Source organism: Crassostrea angulata, chromosome 7, assembly GCF_025612915.1.
Source record: "Crassostrea angulata isolate pt1a10 chromosome 7, ASM2561291v2, whole genome shotgun sequence".
Lineage (NCBI taxonomy): Eukaryota > Metazoa > Mollusca > Bivalvia > Ostreida > Ostreidae > Magallana > Magallana angulata.
Window position 1 is genome coordinate 48,832,041 of NC_069117.1, and position 20,278 is coordinate 48,852,318.

Here is a 20,278-nt window from a genome sequence, read left to right on the forward strand (position 1 = left end):
CCTAACCTTATACTGCCAACACTTGTATTGATCCATTGATCAGATCATAGATGACGATACCCATTTAACGCGTACCATGTGGGTAATACACTAAAAACACGATAATGCTGTTAAGAACATACATTTGTCTTTATATGCTGAGTACATATCACATTTTCAATTTACAATTTTTTTTACAGTTCATCTTTTCAAGCAACAGAAATGGTTTGACGCCACGAAAACGTGTTACTCTTTGAGCATTTATGCATTCATGTTTGGGATTCCGTTTCTTTTATCTGAATGTTATTTGCTTTTTTAACATCTATACACCATTCCCGAAGTACTTTTAATGTATTTAATTAAAAATCCTGAGTACACGCTACCGTAAGTTTCACATTCTCATTTTGGTCACTGATGTAGATTCCATTTTTGAATCATCTCCCTATAGTTTGTACTTGGAAGGGGTGCGCTTCTGGCGCGTTTTATAGCACTCTGTCTTCCAGGGGGTGGAAGTCTACCCCCACGGCTGCTTCTAACACGACTCATGTAAGTGTTCTGACAATGCAGACGACAAAAGATGTTTGTCAAATCTTTTTCCGTCCGAGGTTTGGAAGACCGGGTTTCTCTCTTCTCTTTCTTCGTCCTTTCTGCGTTTTGATGGTGACAAGAGAGAGCTGTTTTCGGACGATTTAACCGTGTCACAATTTCTTCTACAGAATTATGATCAACTTCTTTAAAAGCAGGTGCTTTCGGAACCACATATTTCCCTTCAGAGTCTTGTTCGTAGAACAGCCGCTTCGCTCTCCTTCGGACTACCTCAGTCCTTTCCTCTTCCTTTTCTCTGCATCTGAGATAGTACGTTTTTGATTCACGTGGAGATCTCTGCGATGCCTTGGTTCCTCCGTACATATATATATGGTTAATATTCTGCGCAGTAATACGATTGTTTGACAAGCAAAACCCTGCCATTACTGTTATAAAGAGGAATTTTCCTGCGTGTCACTCTGGCCCTCACATTGCGTGGGTCTCTCTTTTCTGTAAGGTCCAGAACTGGTCTCTATTAGAAAGTTTCCAGGTGTATCTAATAAGTAAAGTAGCCAGGCCTATTGTCCTGGCTCTAAATAACAGAACCTTTTTCCCCGTTATCTGGTATATCCAATCGTTAACTGTGTACACGGAGCTCTTTGTAAAAAATTAAATGCTTAGTTGTTAACACTACACAGAGACTCGGTACAAATGTCAACGGATTGTGTAGACTTATTTCTCTCTATCTATATGACGCCCCATTGTTCAGAAGTTGTAAATAAAAACACAAATATTTACATGATAAACAGTCGCTCTTTAATAAAATATACAAATAATCACAGGAATTATTGTTCAGAGATTGAGACAACTAACAGACTAATAGATATCTGTCTCCAATCAGTCAAAATGTTTTTATAATATCTTATTTACTTATATGTAACAAAAAATTTCAGAAATACAATTTTACATAAGTATACTGCTTTATTGTAAACAATGTGATCCTCCTTTTTAAGAAGCTTGTGATATGATATGATCATAGTCATAACCGTACTGTATCTAATTGATTTACATTGGGTCTCTATAGAGTATTTCTCAGCGCGAACTGATAAGCATTTGTCGAAGGTAGCATGTTCGAACTATTGCCGTACAAACGATTGACACTCACATTTACTCCAAGACGATGGGTGTTGAAAAACGAGGTTAAATCTGATAGGTTTTTGTTGTTGTTGGGTTTTTTTAATAATATTTAAATTAATATCTTCCCACCATATAATATTTTGTTATTATACACAAATTTTTAAGGGCTTCTAACTCAACGTTTGGTAAGAATAATTTATCATCTGGGTTTTGTATGAATTTGGCATCTACAAGTGTATATATTGTGAAATGAACAGTCATTTTTACAGTTCCGACCCCCCCCCCCCCCCAAATATCATCAATTAAATGATTTTAAAAAAGATAGCTTCGCGTAATTCAATACATCCACTACACTGTTGATATTTTATCAACGTCTTTTAAATGTATTCTTATCTGACCAATTAAAATAAATTACATTTTAAAAAAAAACTGTTTTGTTTTATTTTGTTTTTGTTTTTGCTTTTTTTTTGTTGCAAAAGTTTGCATGATTATGCAAAAAAAGAGAAAGAAATAACTAGTAGACTAATTGACAATTCAACAATTAGAGGTCATTTAGGTGTCATTGAACCGAGGGAGGTTGCCAAGGTGATACTTTTCCTGGCCTCTGACCAAGCATCTTCAATCACAGGGGAACTACTTTTTGTAGATGGAGGGCGGCATGCCAAATCGCCTGTGTAAACAGTCTGTGCACTGTACACTGCAGCATGTTTACAGATACATGTAGGATTAAGTTCTGATTGATTTTAAAGCTCAGTTCGTTTGTTTACGTCTATATAAATATATTTAGGAAACGTAACTAGAATACTATATACAATAACACTGGTCATTCAAATTCGGTATCGACTTTCGTTATAATAACCTGATACTCGTATTCAAGCTACTACAAGAGCAATTGTATTTTCTCACATGCCTTTACTCTATTACAATTGTTGCGGACTAGACATACATAACAGGAAGACAACTAATAGCCTAAATATATAAATGAAGTATTTTATGTGAATATAAGATTGTATTCCTGTATACTAATATTTGTCTTTCTCTTGTTAATAGATAGAATAAAATTAACATTCGGACGAACGCAGTGAGGGAAAATATATCAGTCTTTTCTTTTATACAGTTCTGTATGTGATACCAGTATATATATTTTTTTAAATTTTAGAACTAAATTTGTCAAGAGACTCTTTAAACTGAAGATTTTCAAGAGCCAAGATAACTACTTGAAGAAAACCTTTGGTTATTAACGAGCTTATTGTTATCATTTTGATAATTGCGTTACTGCGTTTATGTGTATTCCAGTGCTGTATGTGAAACCAGTGAATAAATTGTTAAACAAGTGAACATCTTTGCTGAATGATAAATATATAATATAAATATATATATATATATATAGAGAGAGAGAGAGAGAGAGAGAGAGAGAGAGAGAGAGAGAGAGAGATGAATTAATATATTAATAATCAATTGTTGCATGCACATATATCGAAATTCATCTATATGTATTGGAATTTTTTAGTCTGAGGGCATTTTGTGCAGTCCATGACTTTCTTAAGCTGCAGCAAAATTCGATCAAATCGACAAACTGGTCAGAACTGGATCTTGTAGATTTCATCCCAGTCAGTTTCCATACATCTATGAATCTCAATTGGTTCTCTTACCGCACGAAACTCAGTGGGTGTTAATATTTAAACAATAAAATGCTTTCTTCTGTGATTCATGCGATAAATGAATGTGACGACATCACCCCTGCGAATGTGTTCGGATATGTTTTCTTTATCGTTGCTAAGAATGTAATGAATTCAGAGGTGCTCGAATAAAAGTTCACGAGACTTCCCCGAGATTTGTTCAGTTCCTTTGAAATTTCGAGCGGAAGTATTAGTGTTCGGATAATATTCTCAAAATACGCAAGTACTGGTCGTTTTTCATATCATATCCAACCTTGATTTATGTTAAAACATGAAAATCTATAAGATATATGTCTTATTTCATCATGCAGCGGTTATTTCAACTAAACGATGATTTTCAGAACAGAGTTATCGTTCGTGTTCAACAACTCTACACGTGGTTGAAATTATAAACATTGGATCATAGCCTTGTTTGATGCTTTTGGTATGCAATACCATGGTTTTTATAAAAGAATGTGTCTGTTTTGTATAAAAACTTAGTATACCGAGTCATTTTCAAGGAACATTCTGCATAAAATAGTATAGTCTGTTTCACTGTTGATGATATTACTAGGTCAGGCGCGGATAATTAATCCTTAGGGGGGATCGCTACTAAGCATGTTAATTGTTGCAACAGCAGAAAAACCGTATATTTTTTATTTTCACATTTATTTCTAGTACTCATTTTATCCACCAATTAATGAACATGAAGTTTAAAATCAATAAACGTTTAGATTTTATATTTGACTACGGGTACTTAGATTCCAGGAAATAGACTATAAACACGAGGCACGATTTTACTGCAAAACTGTAAGGGTCAAATAAAACCATGTGTTCTAAGTTTAAATGACAATAACATTCGCAGGGGTGGACATTGCAAAAAAAAAAAAAATAACCTGCGTTAGCGGGTTATGTATTTATTTATTTATTTTCTTTTTTTGCAACGATCGCTACCTTCATAACCCGCCGAAGAAAGCATTTTACTGTTTATATTTACATCTTTCTTTGAAAAAATTGATAAATTGGTGGTAAAAAGTAAGTTAAGTTTACTTAATTACTGTAAATGTACATCGGTGCGTAAGCTTAAATAGACATCCAAATCGTCTTCTATTAGAATTGGAGTCTGACATCATCGTGATTATTTCGTGCAGTCCGGGATTTTTCTTCGGTCGCTGTAGGCTTCAACCAGTCGATAAACGGGGCGTGAAGATTTCAGTTCTGAAGTTTTTATAGAACAATAAATGATAAATAAGCTAACAAGATAGACAAATTGACTTTGTTGTAAACATGAAAGCTTAACTGTCTCTTTAACAGTTAGCATGTTTTACTGGATTTAAATGTTCATTTATGGTAATTCGGTAAATGCATACCAAAATAATTAAAGTTGGCAGTTCAAATCAAACTGGGAATTGATTGAAACGAACCAATAACCTTTACATCATCAACTCCCTTGCTTAGAACCTTGTAGTATCTGAAAAACTGAAAAACATAGAACTTCTGTAATGTAATTATAATTACCTCATAAAGACAGCAGATACATCATTGAATGGTGACCATCTCAAAGGGCTCCGCTTAAAAAATGTACGATAGGATGACCTTAACACATGACTTAGAAAGTTTCCCGTTGGCATATAACTTTCAATTCAATTTCATTTTCCCTTACCTATAGGCATTTTTTGTTCGATCTAAGCAATATTAGGAAAATGAAAAAAAGACTTTGCGTGGTTCGATTTGACCTTGACCCTTGACCTACAAACATTATTCAAGTTCACTGAACACCCTATTACCAAAGACACTTTGTGGGTTAAGTGTGAGCTAGATTGGTAAGGGGGGAGGAAGGGGGGGGGGAGGAATGCTCCTGACAAGGATTGTTCGTCTAATTACACTATGACCTTAACCTTAGATCTAGAAATATGGTTCAAAGTCACTGCACATCCTTTGCAAAAAAGGCACCCTGTGTGTGAAGTATGATCCAAATTCGGGCAAGGGTAGAGGAGATATACTCCGGAAAAGAGATCTTGGATGGACAGACGGACGGACTGAGGAACTTTTTGGATGTCCTTCTGACCCTCACATTGTATGGTTCTCTCTTATTTCTCTCTATATATATGACGCTCCATTTTTCATAAAGTTGTAAATAAAAACACAAATATTTTCCTTGATAAATTGATGCTCAATAAACAATCACAGAAATCTCTGTTCAGAGATTTAAACAATCAAAAGACTAACAGATATCTGTCTCCAATCAGTCAAAATATTTTTGTTATATCTTATATATATAAACAACGTAAATACAATATTTAGATAAGTAAAAAAATAAGAATCTAAACCTTTTGTAGCAACCTATTATATGATCATGACTGTAACACGGGGACCGTAACATCTCAAGGGCTGGTTGATGTACTCTATATATCTTACGTAAATACTGCAAAGCACAAATCATCATCCAGGATTTACATTGCATTTGAGTTTGACACACTGGTAAAAGGGATCAACAGTAGTTCTTTTTACAATTTTAACAAATAAGATTTTGCATTATTTGATTGGAAAACGTAATTCGCTCACCAGAGGTAGTGCTGCACAAGCTTCGCTTGTACACCTCTGCCAACGCCCATGCAATGTACACGATTCTTGTAGAAACTGAAACGATGGGCAAAATGTAATAAAATCGTTGCAGTTACTACTTTTATCTATAAATATGACTATAGATAATAAAATTCAGAATTTCATTACCTTTATACATTTTTATTTCAAAGTTATACTGTGAGAACTATTTTGCGGAGTTAAAAATGAAAATCTGGTCCCATGTCAGATGTTTGAAAGTTTTGAAAACGCAGTTTCTGCACGCTCTCGATAATCAGCAGCAACATAATCTCCTATAATATTTTTTATCAAAGTCATCGCACGTTAATGCCCTTCCTCCTACAGGAAAACTAAAATGCTCGTCATGCCTGTTTTGATCATGTGACAGACTATTTTTTCGGCGTTGACATAGGTGTGACCGAAGCTTGTGAAGCACGACCTCTGGTGAGAGAATGGTTCTATAAAAGTTGATGTCTTATGAAAGTCATTTAGACTCCTACTTTTCTATCTAGATAAAGCAGATCTGGCATAATAAAAAACTTACAATTAAGAAGTAGGTTAAGCACGTCTAATTTCACCCGATTCAATGCCACAAAAATTTATGTCACGAACACCTCTTTTGCGAAAGTTTGCATGATTATACATATTTTATTATACTGAATGTCTTATTTTTTAAGAAAATTTCACTGCTTTTATATAGAAATGAAGTGAATTATACGGCGAACCGCACGCGCATGATTTACGCGCATGTAACAATTCGTTGTGTTACCCGTTGCCAAGTGTGTTGCAATTGCTTACGCAGAGGGTAATAGAACGGATTACCAACTGCGTCTAAACCAATCAGATTTCAGTATTTCACATGAAAGTATAATAATATATAAATAGTGCCTGTTTGGGAGGGTAACTGTTGAAATTGACACCCCGAGAGAACCATTGTCAACCGACGCGAAGCGGAGGTTGACAATGGTTTTCGAGGGGTGTCAATTTCAACAGTTACCCTCCCAAACAGGCACTATTTATTTTATTATACTGAATGTCTTAATTTTAAAGAGAATTTTACTGCTTTTATATAGAAATGAAGTGAATTCTACGACGAACCGTACGCGCATAATTTACGCACATGTAACAATTCGTTGTGTTACCCGTTGCCAAGTGTGTTGCTAACGCTGAGGGTAATAGAACGGATTACCAACTGTGTCTAAACCAATCAGATTTCAGTATTTAACATGAAAGTATAATAATATACATCTCAACTTGCAAATCGTAACTGAAAGCTACCTGCTTAAGTCTTGGTTCAAAGTTACCATAAAAAAATACAGATGTTTGTATATATAGGCCTATAGGCCTACACATTAAAATATCTCATTGCAACGGAGTTGTGGTTATTTCAAAACGGCTTATATTTTACAAAACGTCCAATCTCGTTTTTTAAAACATACCCCATCTTCAAAAGTCAAGGGTTTCTGATCAGAACCGTTGACTTGGGAAGATAACATATATACATGTGTATGTATATCATTTTAAGCATACATTTATTATACCTTTGGAATTGATAATCTCCTAATGATTGTTCTTAGTTGTTTTTGTGGGGTTTTTTAGAGAGAAGCCATACACGTTGTAAAACTCCAAATAAGGTTTCTTTTCTGGTCATTTAAAAAAATTTAAGGAACATGATAATTAGGCTATGCCATAACGGCGCTCCGTAGAGTTGAACAAAATATAGAACGCCATGATGAGCTCACTTTTGAACAAAGTCGTTATTGTAACAGGTAATAACCTCTTTCACACTTTATTGTTATAAACCAGAATATTATGCTGTACAAAGTATTCATTTGGAATTAATTAAATCAAACATTAAAATCATTAGTTAACGTTAATGTTGAAATATTGTGAATTTTCAATGCAACATTTCCACTTTACTATTACTGAAATATGCGTGTTCCAGAACTTAAGTCAAAATACTTTACCTTATGGTAATCATAGAAATGGATTGAAATTGTGAAAGTTAACATTATGTATACAATGATTTACGTTACACCTGCTTTATGGAAACCGTGTTATGCAATAAATGTAGAAACCAATCGTACAACTGTTGTCGATATCAAATAATATAAATATTCAGATGTTCTATTTTCAAAAATAGTATGCACTAGTTAGACTTTGTTTAACATACTGTGTCCAGTATCCAATGGTAATAAAAAAGAAAACTCATAGGATACTCAGGGTGAAATATTCGTATGTTTGCTTGGAAATATTAATGGTTAAAAAAGTCTGGAAAGAATACTTGCATTTGCAACGACTTCCACAATCATAGACCTTGAATAAGATTTCATATAGACAGTTTTTCACGTAGAATACTAGTATTAAATGTGCTTTGTCGTTTTTTTACCGATGAATATTCTACACCAGGTGCGAGTTCTGGAATAGGTGCCTCTACTGCTCTTGAATTTGCTAAAAATGGCGCCAAGTTGGTTCTAGCTGCAAGAAACGTTGAGAGATTAAACGAAGTGGCAAGTCAGTGTTCATCAAAAGGTCTACAACAGGAAAAAGTGAGTAACAACAACACGTACTATAATATAACAAAGATGCATCGCAAGAGATAGAGGCGAGTAAGTGCATGTATGCACTTTGCTACAATGACACGTCACATCTTACAACACATTGTTTGGTTTCTCCGCGGATTATGTTTTCACTGCAATAACCCAACTTTTATATCCTGTTTGGACAGTCAAAAAAAGCATTTTATGTCTAATGAGACTCGCGCACATCATCTGAAAGAAATACATGTATATTGTTTCTTAAATTTTTGAGAGAAAAATAATAGAAAAGAAAACATAAAAAGACCCGAACTAATGGACATTGTGTTGTTTTAGATATTGGTCAAAGGTTGTGACATCACCATTCAAGACAATTTGAAGAGTTTAGTTGCTTCGACTTTGGAGAAGTTCGGACAGATCGACGTACTGGTAAGGCTGCAATATCAAACACTTAGATCGTCGTTTCAAATGCTGCCCCAATCACAGATATGATATAAACTCCATAAAAACATTTAGGATAAACTAATTCAATATATAATGTTTTTCTTAATGTCCAGGTCAACAATGCAGGGAGCGGACAGTACGTTGATTACATGGATACATCACCGGAAGTATTTGATAACATTTTCAACATCAATACCCGCGCGCCATTTTTACTCACTCAGATGTGTACTCCTCATTTAAAGAAAACGCAAGGTTGTAATTACTAACACAATAAACCTAATCAAGTTGCATCCGATCGTACAATTACGCAATTCTTTACTGAATCCATTGTGCATTTTCAGGTTGTGTTGTCAATGTTTCCAGTATATCAGGTCAAAGATCGGTAGGTCAATGTTGTTATACGCTAAAACAATTTTAAAAATACGTATATCCATTGTCGAAACACCGAAATTTTTATAGTTGCAAATTCTTATTTACTTGAACCTAGAATGATGTAAAAAAAAAATAATAATAATAATGACGCAATGAAAACTTGCATTGCTTCTATTATATACGTATTTGTTCGTAGTTTCCAAGAGCGCTGACCTACTGCATGAGTAAAGCAGCACTGGACCATTTCACCAGAACTCTTGCAATAGGTAAGGCTGTTTTTAAACACCGAAAATACTATAGTAACCTCCAATGTTTTTCATTAGCATGGAACACCAATTACATTATCAATTGTCTTTTTTATTTTTACAGAGCTTGCGAAAGATAAGGTCAGGGTCAACTCTGTAAAGTAAGTTTCTGAAATCCCTACCTTTTTAAATGAAAAAGCACAAAAATTGACTGTGCAAATTAAATTACATTAAAAATAAATTTTGTGTTTTTTATTAAGTATTTTTTTTTCAAATTTATACAGGCCTACAATATGTAATTATTTGAAAATTAACACTTGCCTTATCATTACATTTAGATGAACATTTTTAAAAAATTAAAATTAACTTATTTTTCAATGATTACTTGATTATCTTTTAATTATTTTATCTAACGGTATGTAAAAATTGTCAAAATAAACCATCCCGCTTGTGTTCATTTTTTGCAGTCCTGGGGTTGTCATTACTGAGTTTCAGACCCGGGCAGGGATGAAGGAAGAACCTTATAAACAGGTAATACAAAGGTTCAAATTTCAAAAGGACATATAATTTCGATTAATCATGAATAATTAATTCTGAAAACAAGATGCAACTTCCGACGTGCGTTAGAAAATATTACTTGTGAAAATAAATATTGACAACTCGTATTGTTATCAAACATGGGTTTATGACGACGGTATATTAATCAAATTATATATTTTTTTACTTTATTATATTTTCAGTTTATGTTTTTTTTTGTTTTTTTGTTTTGTTCTTAAGGTTATGCTTTACAGGATGTACGTAAATTCATACATGTTTTGCTGTTGACGAACATTCATAATATGTGTATACTGTCTTTCAGTATTTAGACAAACAAACGGAACTACAGCCATTAACCGGTGCCATTGAACCCGAGGAGGTTGCCAAGGTGATACTTTTCCTGGCCTCTGACCAATCATCTTCAATCACGGGAGAACTACTTTTTGTAGATGGAGGGCGCCATGCAAAAGCGCCTGCGTAAACAGATTGTGATGTGATTCTGTGCACTGTGTACAGAAATACAGCTTTTTTTTTTTTTTTAACAAATACCTGTATAGTCAGATCCGATTTCTTTCAGAGTTTGCCTTTTCTACACTTATTTACCGGTAAATTGTTTTTTTTCAACATTTTGAAATGAAATTTGTCTAGCGACCATTTAAACTGGAAATTTAAGCCAAGATAACTAATTGATGAAAAAGTATTTATAGTCTATAGTTATTGACAAGTTAATCGTTATCATTTTGATAATTGCGTAACTGCGTTTATGTTTATGTGTATTCCAGTGTTGTAAGTGAAACCAGTGAATAAATTGTTAAATTTGTGCACATCTTTGCTGAATAATTATTATAGTAAATAGTTTGTATCCCCCAATGATATGTGATATAAATTAATTTTTGGTTAGTGATGTCGAAGTCTGTGTTGTAAATAAGGGAGAAACCGATAATTCCAAGAAAATGCGGTGTAATTTGAATGCATGCATCGAAGTACTGAAGAACTGACGGGAGTTGATTTTGTCGATGTTTATTTATTTTAAAATCAATGATATGTTATTTTGCATGACAAGTACATGTAGTTTCTAATTTGAATTACGCACATTTTCATAATATGAATTTTTGGACTTTTTCGACAAGAATGTCGAGAAACACCGATATAAATCATGTTAAATAATATTTTTAAAAAAATTAATTCAATCAAACTATGTATCAGTAATAGAAATATTTCTCGAAAATTGTATGGATCCAAGCAAAATTGAACTCTAGTCTCGTTCAACCAAACGCTCGGCTGACACCGTAAATCTCCGACAAGGATTTACGGAGACAGCCGAGCGTTGAGTTGAACCAGACTATATTGAACTCTGGCGTATGAATACATACGACTACAAAAAATATTTAAATTGTTCGTACCATTTAAAATCTGACTATTTTCAAGGTATTTATAAATAAGTTTCCTTGAAAAACAATGCTTTAGCATACATTACATCGAATTTATCAATTATTTTCAAGAACTACTAGTAACTCTTGTCAGCTGCAATGATTTGTTCTGAGGTCCAAACACTGTTTCACTTTCGGTTTGTCTGAGTAACTGCATAGGAGAGTTGATTAAAGTCAACTCCCAACAAGGCAAGAATATAGCAAGATGGCAAGAGAGAGAGAGAGAGAAAGAGAGAGAGAGAATACGGTTGGGTGGGAAATATTGAAATATTAAATTGCCTTTTTATGAATGAACGTTAATCAATTAATATGTTGATAATCAGTTGCTGCATATATATAAAAGCTCACTTATAGTCTGTCCCAAGATATTTATGCAGCACATTTGGACGATTTTTAATAAAAAATACACATACCCGGGCCGTGAAAGAAGTGCAATTGAAATAGTTGGAAGGGATAATTTCCAAGACAATTTCATTGACACATTATCATCTTTCACTCGGAAATATTCACAGGAGCAAAAACAGATTCCTTACGGAGATTTATAATAGGGAATGTTTACATCTTTTCTCCATTGGGTATACACTCGGAATTTAATACATCGCGGAATTTCTCAACGTTATCATCCGGGCTTGCTGCAATACAAAATCCCCGTAGACATCACATTTTCTATGTAGCATTGTATTGAAACCTGATAAGCTAACAGGGGCGTTTCGACTGAGAAATCTTGGAAATTTTTCATACTTCTGATGAACATCGTTTGAACCCTGAGGTATTTATAAATATCAAGCAATTAAGCAAAATCTGAATTAAGATGTCTTGGGACAGACTATAGCATATGCATGGGAATCAGGAGTAAGGCGTCATTTTTAGAAGTCCATGATTTTCTTTGGCTGTTGAAAATTTCGATCGATCGACAAACTGGTTGGAACTGGATAATGTCGATTTAAAGTTTCTATTTTTAAAAACAATAAAATTCCATGCGAGTATGATTTTAGTCTGACAGCATCATGATTATTCCGTGCAGTCCGGGGTTTTTCTTTGGTTGCTAAAGGTTTCGACCAATCGATAAACTATCTATACTGGATCGTGTAGATTTCAGTCTATTCAGTTCCTAGAGCGTTATGATATATACACCACACACAAAAAGACAGCAGCAACACATTACGTATGTTCAATTAACGGAATAGTAATCAACATTTTTTTTTGAAACCCGATTCAAAATACACACAATATAAATAGAACCATTTTAACAAGATCTTGGACTTTGGGTAGTTGCTGCAAACAGCAATGTGACGTAGGCCTGTCTACACTCTGCCATTGCTCTTCGAAATCAACAAGATTTGTCTGGCTTTTGAGCAAAGACTACGCAATCGGTGTATATTTCACATGAAACAAGCGTCATTTTTAACTTGTTTTGACGCAAGAAATAGTTACGTCCTACTGAAAGTTCAGGGCCTTGTTAAAATGGTTCTACTTTCTGAATACGTTAAAAGCACCGATCATCGAGGTCAAGCAAAGTAGAAATTGACTATAGTACATTTACCTGCTGTGTTGGAGGAAGCAGATTAAAATTTAATCAAAAGCAGACACGAACAGTTGTTCGAATTCGTAAAATTTGGATTTCAAAGACAGAATTTTTTGGGTCAAAAACACCGTACAAAATACACGTCTTATTTACGTTATTCGTTCACAGAAATGTTGTTACACCCGTACAAATACAGGGTATCACGAGGCCCGCAAGGCCAGGTAAGCTTGCATCAATAACTTACTCTCTGTGGACCGGGTGAGCAAAAAAATAATCTATTGCATTTCCTTTTGCAAAAGACACCACTGATCAGCGAGAATTTAACTTTAGAATTGTTTAAAGAAACCCGATAACTCTACCCAATCAACAAAGCTCATAATTTTTTTTAAAGATAAAGATATATGAAAATGCGCAATTTCGTAGGTTATATTTTTTATTCCCCATGCAAGTATATACATGTATATATAAAATATATTAAATAATGTATATTTTAATAATAATAATAAATATAATCAATAGAAAATTATTGCACATTCTTTGACTTAACATTGGTTTAGGAATGCAACTCTTATCACAGTAAAAATCTGTCTATAAAAAAGTAATTGCATCCTTGATAGCAATTTTTCTCATAATCAATAAACTTGTGATCAATATCAATAATTTGTGTGCTATTCTTACCATACATACAATGAACAAAATGAAATGAATTGATGTATTTTATAGCAACAGCTATATTGTTACAACCAGGTTTCTTTTATTTTTAAAATATAGTACTGTGGTTTCATCAATATTCGTTGAATACCAATTTACGTGGATTTCGTTGTTTAGTTGATCCACGAAATTAAATGTTCCTTGAAAGGTAATTATTATTAATATTTTGTATTGATAGGGTCATTGGCCACGAATTTACGTATCCTTGAATCTGTGTTTTTCACTTAATCCACGAAAATTGATACCCTTGAATATTGATGAAACCACAGTATTTAAAGTTATCAAAAACTATATAAATGAAAACTTCTTTAAAAATTTCTATTTTTTTTCCCCACAAAAAATATAAACTGTTTCTCAAAAGCAGGCTTTGTTGTAAAAATAAACAAATGGACACAATATATCTTCACAATATAAATCACACAAAAAATACATAATTGGTTGGAATATTAAAGAAAGGTTCCTCTCATATACTGTTCATATTTGGGTATACAAAGACTAGGGCTGAACATGTATTTCACGTTATATGAAAATCATCACTCACAAATTATCATGACAAGATGAAAATCATGAAGACATATTAACTCAATTCAATAATGAGCAAAGGGTTTTGCGTAAAAGTTGCTTTTGGCTGAAGGTTTTAATCAACTGGGTGATAATTTCAGGTGAATATTTGAGTCGTATTAGTATTTTACAAAATAACAAAGAGGCAAGAGAATGCAGTGTCCCAAAACCCTAGTTTAACTAGTGTAGTTAATGAAAACATGGGATGTTTGTTGGGGAGCAATTATTATTCATTTTACTATAACAATATTTTTTTCATTAACATGCCAATCCCGGTAGTTTCTATGACAAAAGGACTGTGAGAATACACAGGAATAACACATTTTGTGAATTTATATTTCTGCAAATATGACTCCCATGCAAACATTTAGGTCCATTAAAATTCCAAATGCTACCAAAAAATTTTGACATTTACAGTAAAAATGTAAGATAACATAAAGGCACAAATCAACTTAACTCTCTGTTACCCAAACTGTGCTTAAAATTACTTTACCACAATCTCCACTGTTTTTCAACCAGAAGGCACAATGTATCACAATACAATACCAACTTTTTTCTCTTTAGAATGACAGTAAGATTAAATGGGAGATCACTCTGACGTTGACGGGCTGTCGGTGGGACATTTGATGGTGTTGAGGGTCCGTAATAAGAGAGTGATTGTGTCCCTTGACGTTCTGATTTGAGCTTCTACAAAATTGGTTAATCCCTCTCCAAAGGTTAGAATTCTTTGCTGTCTAAATGACTTTAACTACAAGAAAGAAAAGAATATATTCAATAGATATAAATGAAAAATGCCTAAAACAGCACAAACTTATTTTAAAGGACTTTTATATGAATACATGTATGGTAGTTAATAAACATGCAGAAGATCATTCTGGGAAGTATACCAATATACATAAGCACACAATTATGAAGCTTAATGCTCATCTGACTTCCAAGCATTAAAATACAAATAGACTTTATATGATAAGTATTTATGCAAACTATTCATTAAATATAAATCCGAGGGTATATCTTACAAGGAAACCTTATCCTTGGCTAGTGGAGATCATTGTTTACTGGTATTATATAGAAGAACCTTTATAAGCAGAAAAATGTACAACCTTACAAGTTCATTGTCCATTCTGATTGCAATTTCAAATTCAAATAATTTCTATAATCTCATTCACTAGTACAGCAAAACTCGGTTATAACGAAGTCACTGGGACCTAAGAAATTACTTCGCTATATCCGTAATTCGTTATAACTGTATAAGAAATTCATTAAATTTACATAGCTGGGGATCCAAGATGACTTCGCTATATCCGTAAATTCGCAATATCCGTGTTCGTACTAAACGAGTTTTACTGTACATTGTACATGTACAATATTTTGACACTAATTATTCATACACAACACTTTCTTTTCTGTTTTTGAACTAAATACATGTATCATTTTACCTCTCGTTTGGCACTGTCTGAGCATTCTTCAAATGCCTTTTCTATATTTTGTTTGTGCTCCTCTGCCTGAAATTAGATGTAAATATAAACAATAAATATATCTATCGATCTTAATCATACAATAAGATTTTTAATCATGAATTACTCTATAAGTATTTCAGTCTTACTGCTTCTCTTTTGTTTGGCTTGGCTTTTTCTAATGCCTTATTCGCCTCTTCATACGACACCATCAAACAAGTCCTTCTGAATAACATTTCCTGCAAAGTAGTTACCCCATATATAGCACAGATATATAAAATATAAGAATTTTTCTATAGATATAGCTGCCATAAATATAAAAATACAGACTATAAATTTTGCTTTTTTTCTGTATAAGGTAAAGGACATGAGAGAGAGAGAGAGAGAGAGAGAGAGAGAGAGAGAGAGAGAGAGAGAGAGAGAGAGAGAGAGAGAGCGCGCACATAGAAATCCAATACACCTACCTTTACAGACTCCATGTACTTTGAATAGAGATCTAGATGAACTCCCAAGGTTTTCTCATCATTTCTAGACATTACCTCTAGTCCATGCTGAAAAAAAAAATGATTACTAATTTTTTCACTCTAATCAGAAAAAAACAGGTGCTAGAAAGGATTTTCTTTAGCAAAACACTCTTTAGTAATTTGGATTTGTTATTATAAAATTGTTATATCCAACAAGTTTTTATACTTTATAATTAAAGGGAAATAAAATTAACTTTGCTGTAAACATGAATTTGTTATACTTGTGTTCATTGTAAGCGTGTTTTACTGAATAATTGTACATTTATAACCAGAGAATTTAAAAATGACAGTTAAAATCAAACTGGGAATTTATGGAAAAAATCAATAACCTTTGCATTATCAACTCCCTCGCTTAGAACCACTAAGTATCTGAAAAAAAAAAAATAAGTTCTTTCATGTAATTATATGGTCACCTCATAAAGATAGCAATTATTACATGATGTTTGCCAGCATATTCATTTCTCCAATATGAGAAGAAACTCACTTATTGATTTCACTCTGCACTTCATCTTTATATGGAATGCTCTCTTTGATAGAGGTAGTGAGTTGACCATAGCAGTTGGCTAATCCTTGTAAAGATATCAACAAATAAACAACAACAAAATATAAAGGCTGTCCAAAATTAGACACAATGACATTTCAACATCTAAATAATAAGAACGAATTCTACTTACTCATTTGTGAGTACAGCATCTTATTAAAATTCTAAAATGAAAATGTTTTTTTTCTTTACAGAGACGAATTAGGGGTGGAGTAGTGTATGCTAGTAAATCATTATTAAAATGCATTGTATATCCTATTTCATTTGTTACTCTGGTATAAACTGTAACTTTGTGTATATGCAAGAATGATAAACAATCTGTGATACATGTCTTAACATTATTATCACTATATATTATACAGTAAACTGTGTCATAATTCCTTGACAAATATTGTATTTATGTGAAAAATGTTGTACATTAGTTGAATTTCTTTTTTTACAAAGTTTTGAATAGTGTTACATACATGTACATTAATTCTTTGACAAAATTTCATCCTACCAAAGAAGTCTCCTTCATGCAGGCAGTATATTTCGTGGCCCAATCCCTCTGTTTTTGAAAAAACTCATCAATGTCCTAGTATAATAAATTTCATTTTATTATAAATGTGTCATATTTGACGTAGAGTTATTTTCTATAACAGGATAACATTTTTTAAAAGAAGTTACAAGCACACAAACTGGTGACTCTTGCCTTGTGCTGGCCTTTCCGTGCCTCATCCACTGCCTGCGAGACTCGCATAAAGAGGCTCTTCTTTAATTTGGTCTTCACAGCTGCCTATCAAAAAGCTATTACATATGAAAAATAAAATAAAATATTCTTATCGGTAAGTTGTAATCTATATTTTGGTTTTAAAATTTCTCTTTGAAAATCTTTGAGATACAAAAGAATACTATTTATTGCTTCTTCACAATTGGTAACTGGCTGGTAAATGGATTACCGGTACATGTACCGGTATTCTTAAACTGGTTTTGGTGTTAGAATTTATCCACTTTACTAGAATGGTAAGAGTATATTTTTCATGTGTAAAATCAAATAGAGGAACATCACTCTATCAATAGACAATACCTCCTTTTCACATAGAAATTTCTTCAGAATTTCACTTTTTCCAAACACTTCATGTGAAATCACCATATTAAGGTACCTACAAGGATAATAATGTAAACTTTAATTTACAGAACAAATTATGTTTCAATAAATTATACATGTTTCCACTTTATGTTATGGTAAATAAAAATTTACACAACAGAAATTATCTTTGTATTTCTCATAATCATCAAGTCATAGATTAATACTTACAAACAATAAAAAAGTCAGCAAATCTTTTACAAGTAACAACAAGAGAAGGTACTTCTTTGACATACCTCTCAACATTCCTGCAGTCTTTGTGAAACTCATCGGCCATGATAACATTGGCATCACTGCCCAGCTGTTTCTTTGTTTTTGATTCTGCAGCTTTGGCATCATACTCTGGTCTTGGGGGAAGAGGTGGAATCTACTCAAATAAATCAAAGGTTTAGGTCACTTTGTGAATCAGTAAAAATTTTTTTTACACAAAATAATCACTTGTATTAGCTAAGAATAAAGGTACTACAAATGTATAGCAAGCTAGAGGTACACAGTGAGAATCTTTGATTTGGCTCCACATATAAGGAGCATAGGGGCATTAACTCTGGCTCATACTTGTTGTGGAAAAAAATAAAGGGTGGAATACAACACAACAGCTGTTCCAAATTCAAGTGCACATACTACAGTTAATTAATACTTACAATCACAAGTGCTTAATTTGTTTTGATAATTGATATCATTCATACATGATTTGTAATAAACGTTTTGAAGAGTGGGACTAGCAAACTTACAATACAGCCCACAACTCCATCTTCTGTCATAAGGCAATGTTGCAGCCACTCTATATCATCATACTCCCGAACTATTTCATCTGAATCTTTACTGTCTTTCTGTATAAACAACAAATGACAAACATTTTATTCCTTTCTTAACCAATATGAAAAGAATTTAATCACCTATTGCTCTTCATTTCATAAAGCAACATGATGTCCAATATTTTTGACATTGTAAGACACAATGAGCTTCTTCACAATCTACTGTGGAATCATCATTGTTCGTGGGGGGCCAATGTTTGTTGCTTTCTTGGGTAACCCTAGCCCATGAATTTACATTCCCATGAAGGTATATACAAGCATTTGTTCGATATTTATTAAAATTATCCTGAACATTCTATCAAAGAAGTTATGTCCTCACAGAGCCAGGAAAAATTTTGCTTCCCACGAATGAAAATGATTCTGCAGTAATATATGGGGGGGGGGGGGGTGTCTATATATTAACCTTCACTACATGTATTGTAAACTGCAAAACATCTCCATTTTTCACTGCATCAGGAACTTTAACTGAGTAAAGTGGTTGAAAGGGTCCTCTTTGGAGCACACTTGACCAGACTGAATCCTGAGAGGTGTCTTCATGATCATTTCCTTTTGTTGAATTCTGTTCAGAGGAGGCAAGGGAAGGGTCTCCTTCACCATTAATGTTAGTCTCTGGATCCTGTCAAAATACTAGAAATTACAGGAACAATCCTTGTCCCTGGCTACAATATTGCAGGACAAGCCAAGAATGAAAAATGTTATAGTAGTTTATTAAACACAGGAAAATAAAATATGTACATGTCATGCAGCTCCAAATTTATGTAATTTTTCATGACATAAGGGAGATTTTTTAGTCGTTTAAGTTCGCTTTATATATCAATCAAAACATATCGGTGTCTGCAAGACTAAATGTTTATTCAAAGAAAACACTGAGCAAAGAGGGGGCGTTACCCCATGAACAGATGAAGGTTGAGGTCGCACAGATTTAAAAAAAAAAACCCAATAACTCTATTTGTTAACTAGAATATTTAAAAACACGAAAAGTCATAATATACATTTATCAGCTCTTGTTATCATTATCTATTAGTGCACATAAATAAAAATTACTATCATTCCACATTGACATGAATAAAAGGATTTACTATTTACCTTCATTTTGCGGTCTGCTTGGACCGGAAGTTATATCCTATTAGCCAAAGCTCTTTGGACAAGATTCCGGTGTGTATTGAATATCCTGGACTTCACGAAAAAGATTTTAAATAATATTTAAACTTCGTAAGTGAAATTCGAAGAATATGTATCTATGATTCGTTTAATTGTTTCAAATTAATAAAGATCTTAAAACCATAAAATATTGAAATGTTCATATATTTTTTGTTTTTGTGTTTACTGGAATCCCCCTATGCTAAATATAGAAAATCAAGCATCCTTATTAATCACGATTCACGTAAAATCATTATTTGTTTCGTTGTTGCCGGTTGTAATGATCAGGGCGTATACTTTTACATACGTCCCTATTACTTATACCAGGGACGCATATACTAAGTATATACGTCCCTGCTTATACTTTTCCACGTGGTAAAAATGTATACTTAGACCACGTGCTGATAAAAAAGTCTACATATATTATAGTA

The 20,278-nt window shown here is 33.2% G+C and overlaps 2 protein-coding genes across 2 annotated transcripts; one reads left to right on the top strand and one right to left on the bottom strand.

Moving 5' to 3' along the window:
* Window positions 1-7,555: 7,555 nt before the first annotated feature.
* On the top strand, window positions 7,556-10,838 carry LOC128192014 (3-oxoacyl-[acyl-carrier-protein] reductase FabG-like). Its single transcript, XM_052864405.1, has 9 exons — window positions 7,556-7,651; window positions 8,292-8,431; window positions 8,756-8,848; window positions 8,977-9,115; window positions 9,205-9,245; window positions 9,432-9,501; window positions 9,605-9,641; window positions 9,948-10,011; window positions 10,340-10,838. The coding sequence occupies exons 1-9, from the start codon at window positions 7,612-7,614 to the stop codon at window positions 10,496-10,498; spliced, it is 783 nt and encodes a 260-aa protein (XP_052720365.1). The 5' UTR covers window positions 7,556-7,611; the 3' UTR covers window positions 10,499-10,838.
* Window positions 10,839-13,943: 3,105 nt separating this feature from the next.
* LOC128192013 (sorting nexin-5-like) lies at window positions 13,944-19,959 on the bottom strand. Its single transcript, XM_052864404.1, has 14 exons — window positions 19,794-19,959; window positions 19,111-19,323; window positions 18,624-18,722; window positions 18,129-18,259; window positions 17,833-17,908; window positions 17,458-17,541; window positions 17,266-17,340; window positions 16,900-16,930; window positions 16,710-16,794; window positions 16,555-16,594; window positions 16,166-16,252; window positions 15,851-15,940; window positions 15,684-15,749; window positions 13,944-14,992 (listed from the first exon to the last, which is right to left on the bottom strand). The coding sequence occupies exons 1-14, from the start codon at window positions 19,797-19,799 to the stop codon at window positions 14,834-14,836; spliced, it is 1,242 nt and encodes a 413-aa protein (XP_052720364.1). The 5' UTR covers window positions 19,800-19,959; the 3' UTR covers window positions 13,944-14,833.
* Between the last annotated feature and the right edge of the window lie 319 nt (window positions 19,960-20,278).

What these genes read in the sequence shown, in the direction of transcription:
- LOC128192013 (XM_052864404.1), bottom strand. An exon ending in ATGGAGTTGTGGGCTGTATT is followed by an intron (nt 18,260 to 18,623) that starts GTAAGTTTGCTA and finishes TTATTTGAGTAG; the next exon opens with ATTCCACCTCTTCCCCCAAG. An exon ending in GATGCTGTACTCACAAATGA is followed by an intron (nt 16,795 to 16,899) that starts GTAAGTAGAATT and finishes TATCTTTACAAG; the next exon opens with GATTAGCCAACTGCTATGGT.
- LOC128192014 (XM_052864405.1), top strand. Translation starts at nt 7,612, where the DNA reads ATGATGAGCTCACTTTTGAACAAAGTCGTTATTGTAACAG. An exon ending in GTATATCAGGTCAAAGATCG is followed by an intron (nt 9,246 to 9,431) that starts GTAGGTCAATGT and finishes ATTTGTTCGTAG; the next exon opens with TTTCCAAGAGCGCTGACCTA. An exon ending in AGGAAGAACCTTATAAACAG is followed by an intron (nt 10,012 to 10,339) that starts GTAATACAAAGG and finishes ACTGTCTTTCAG; the next exon opens with TATTTAGACAAACAAACGGA.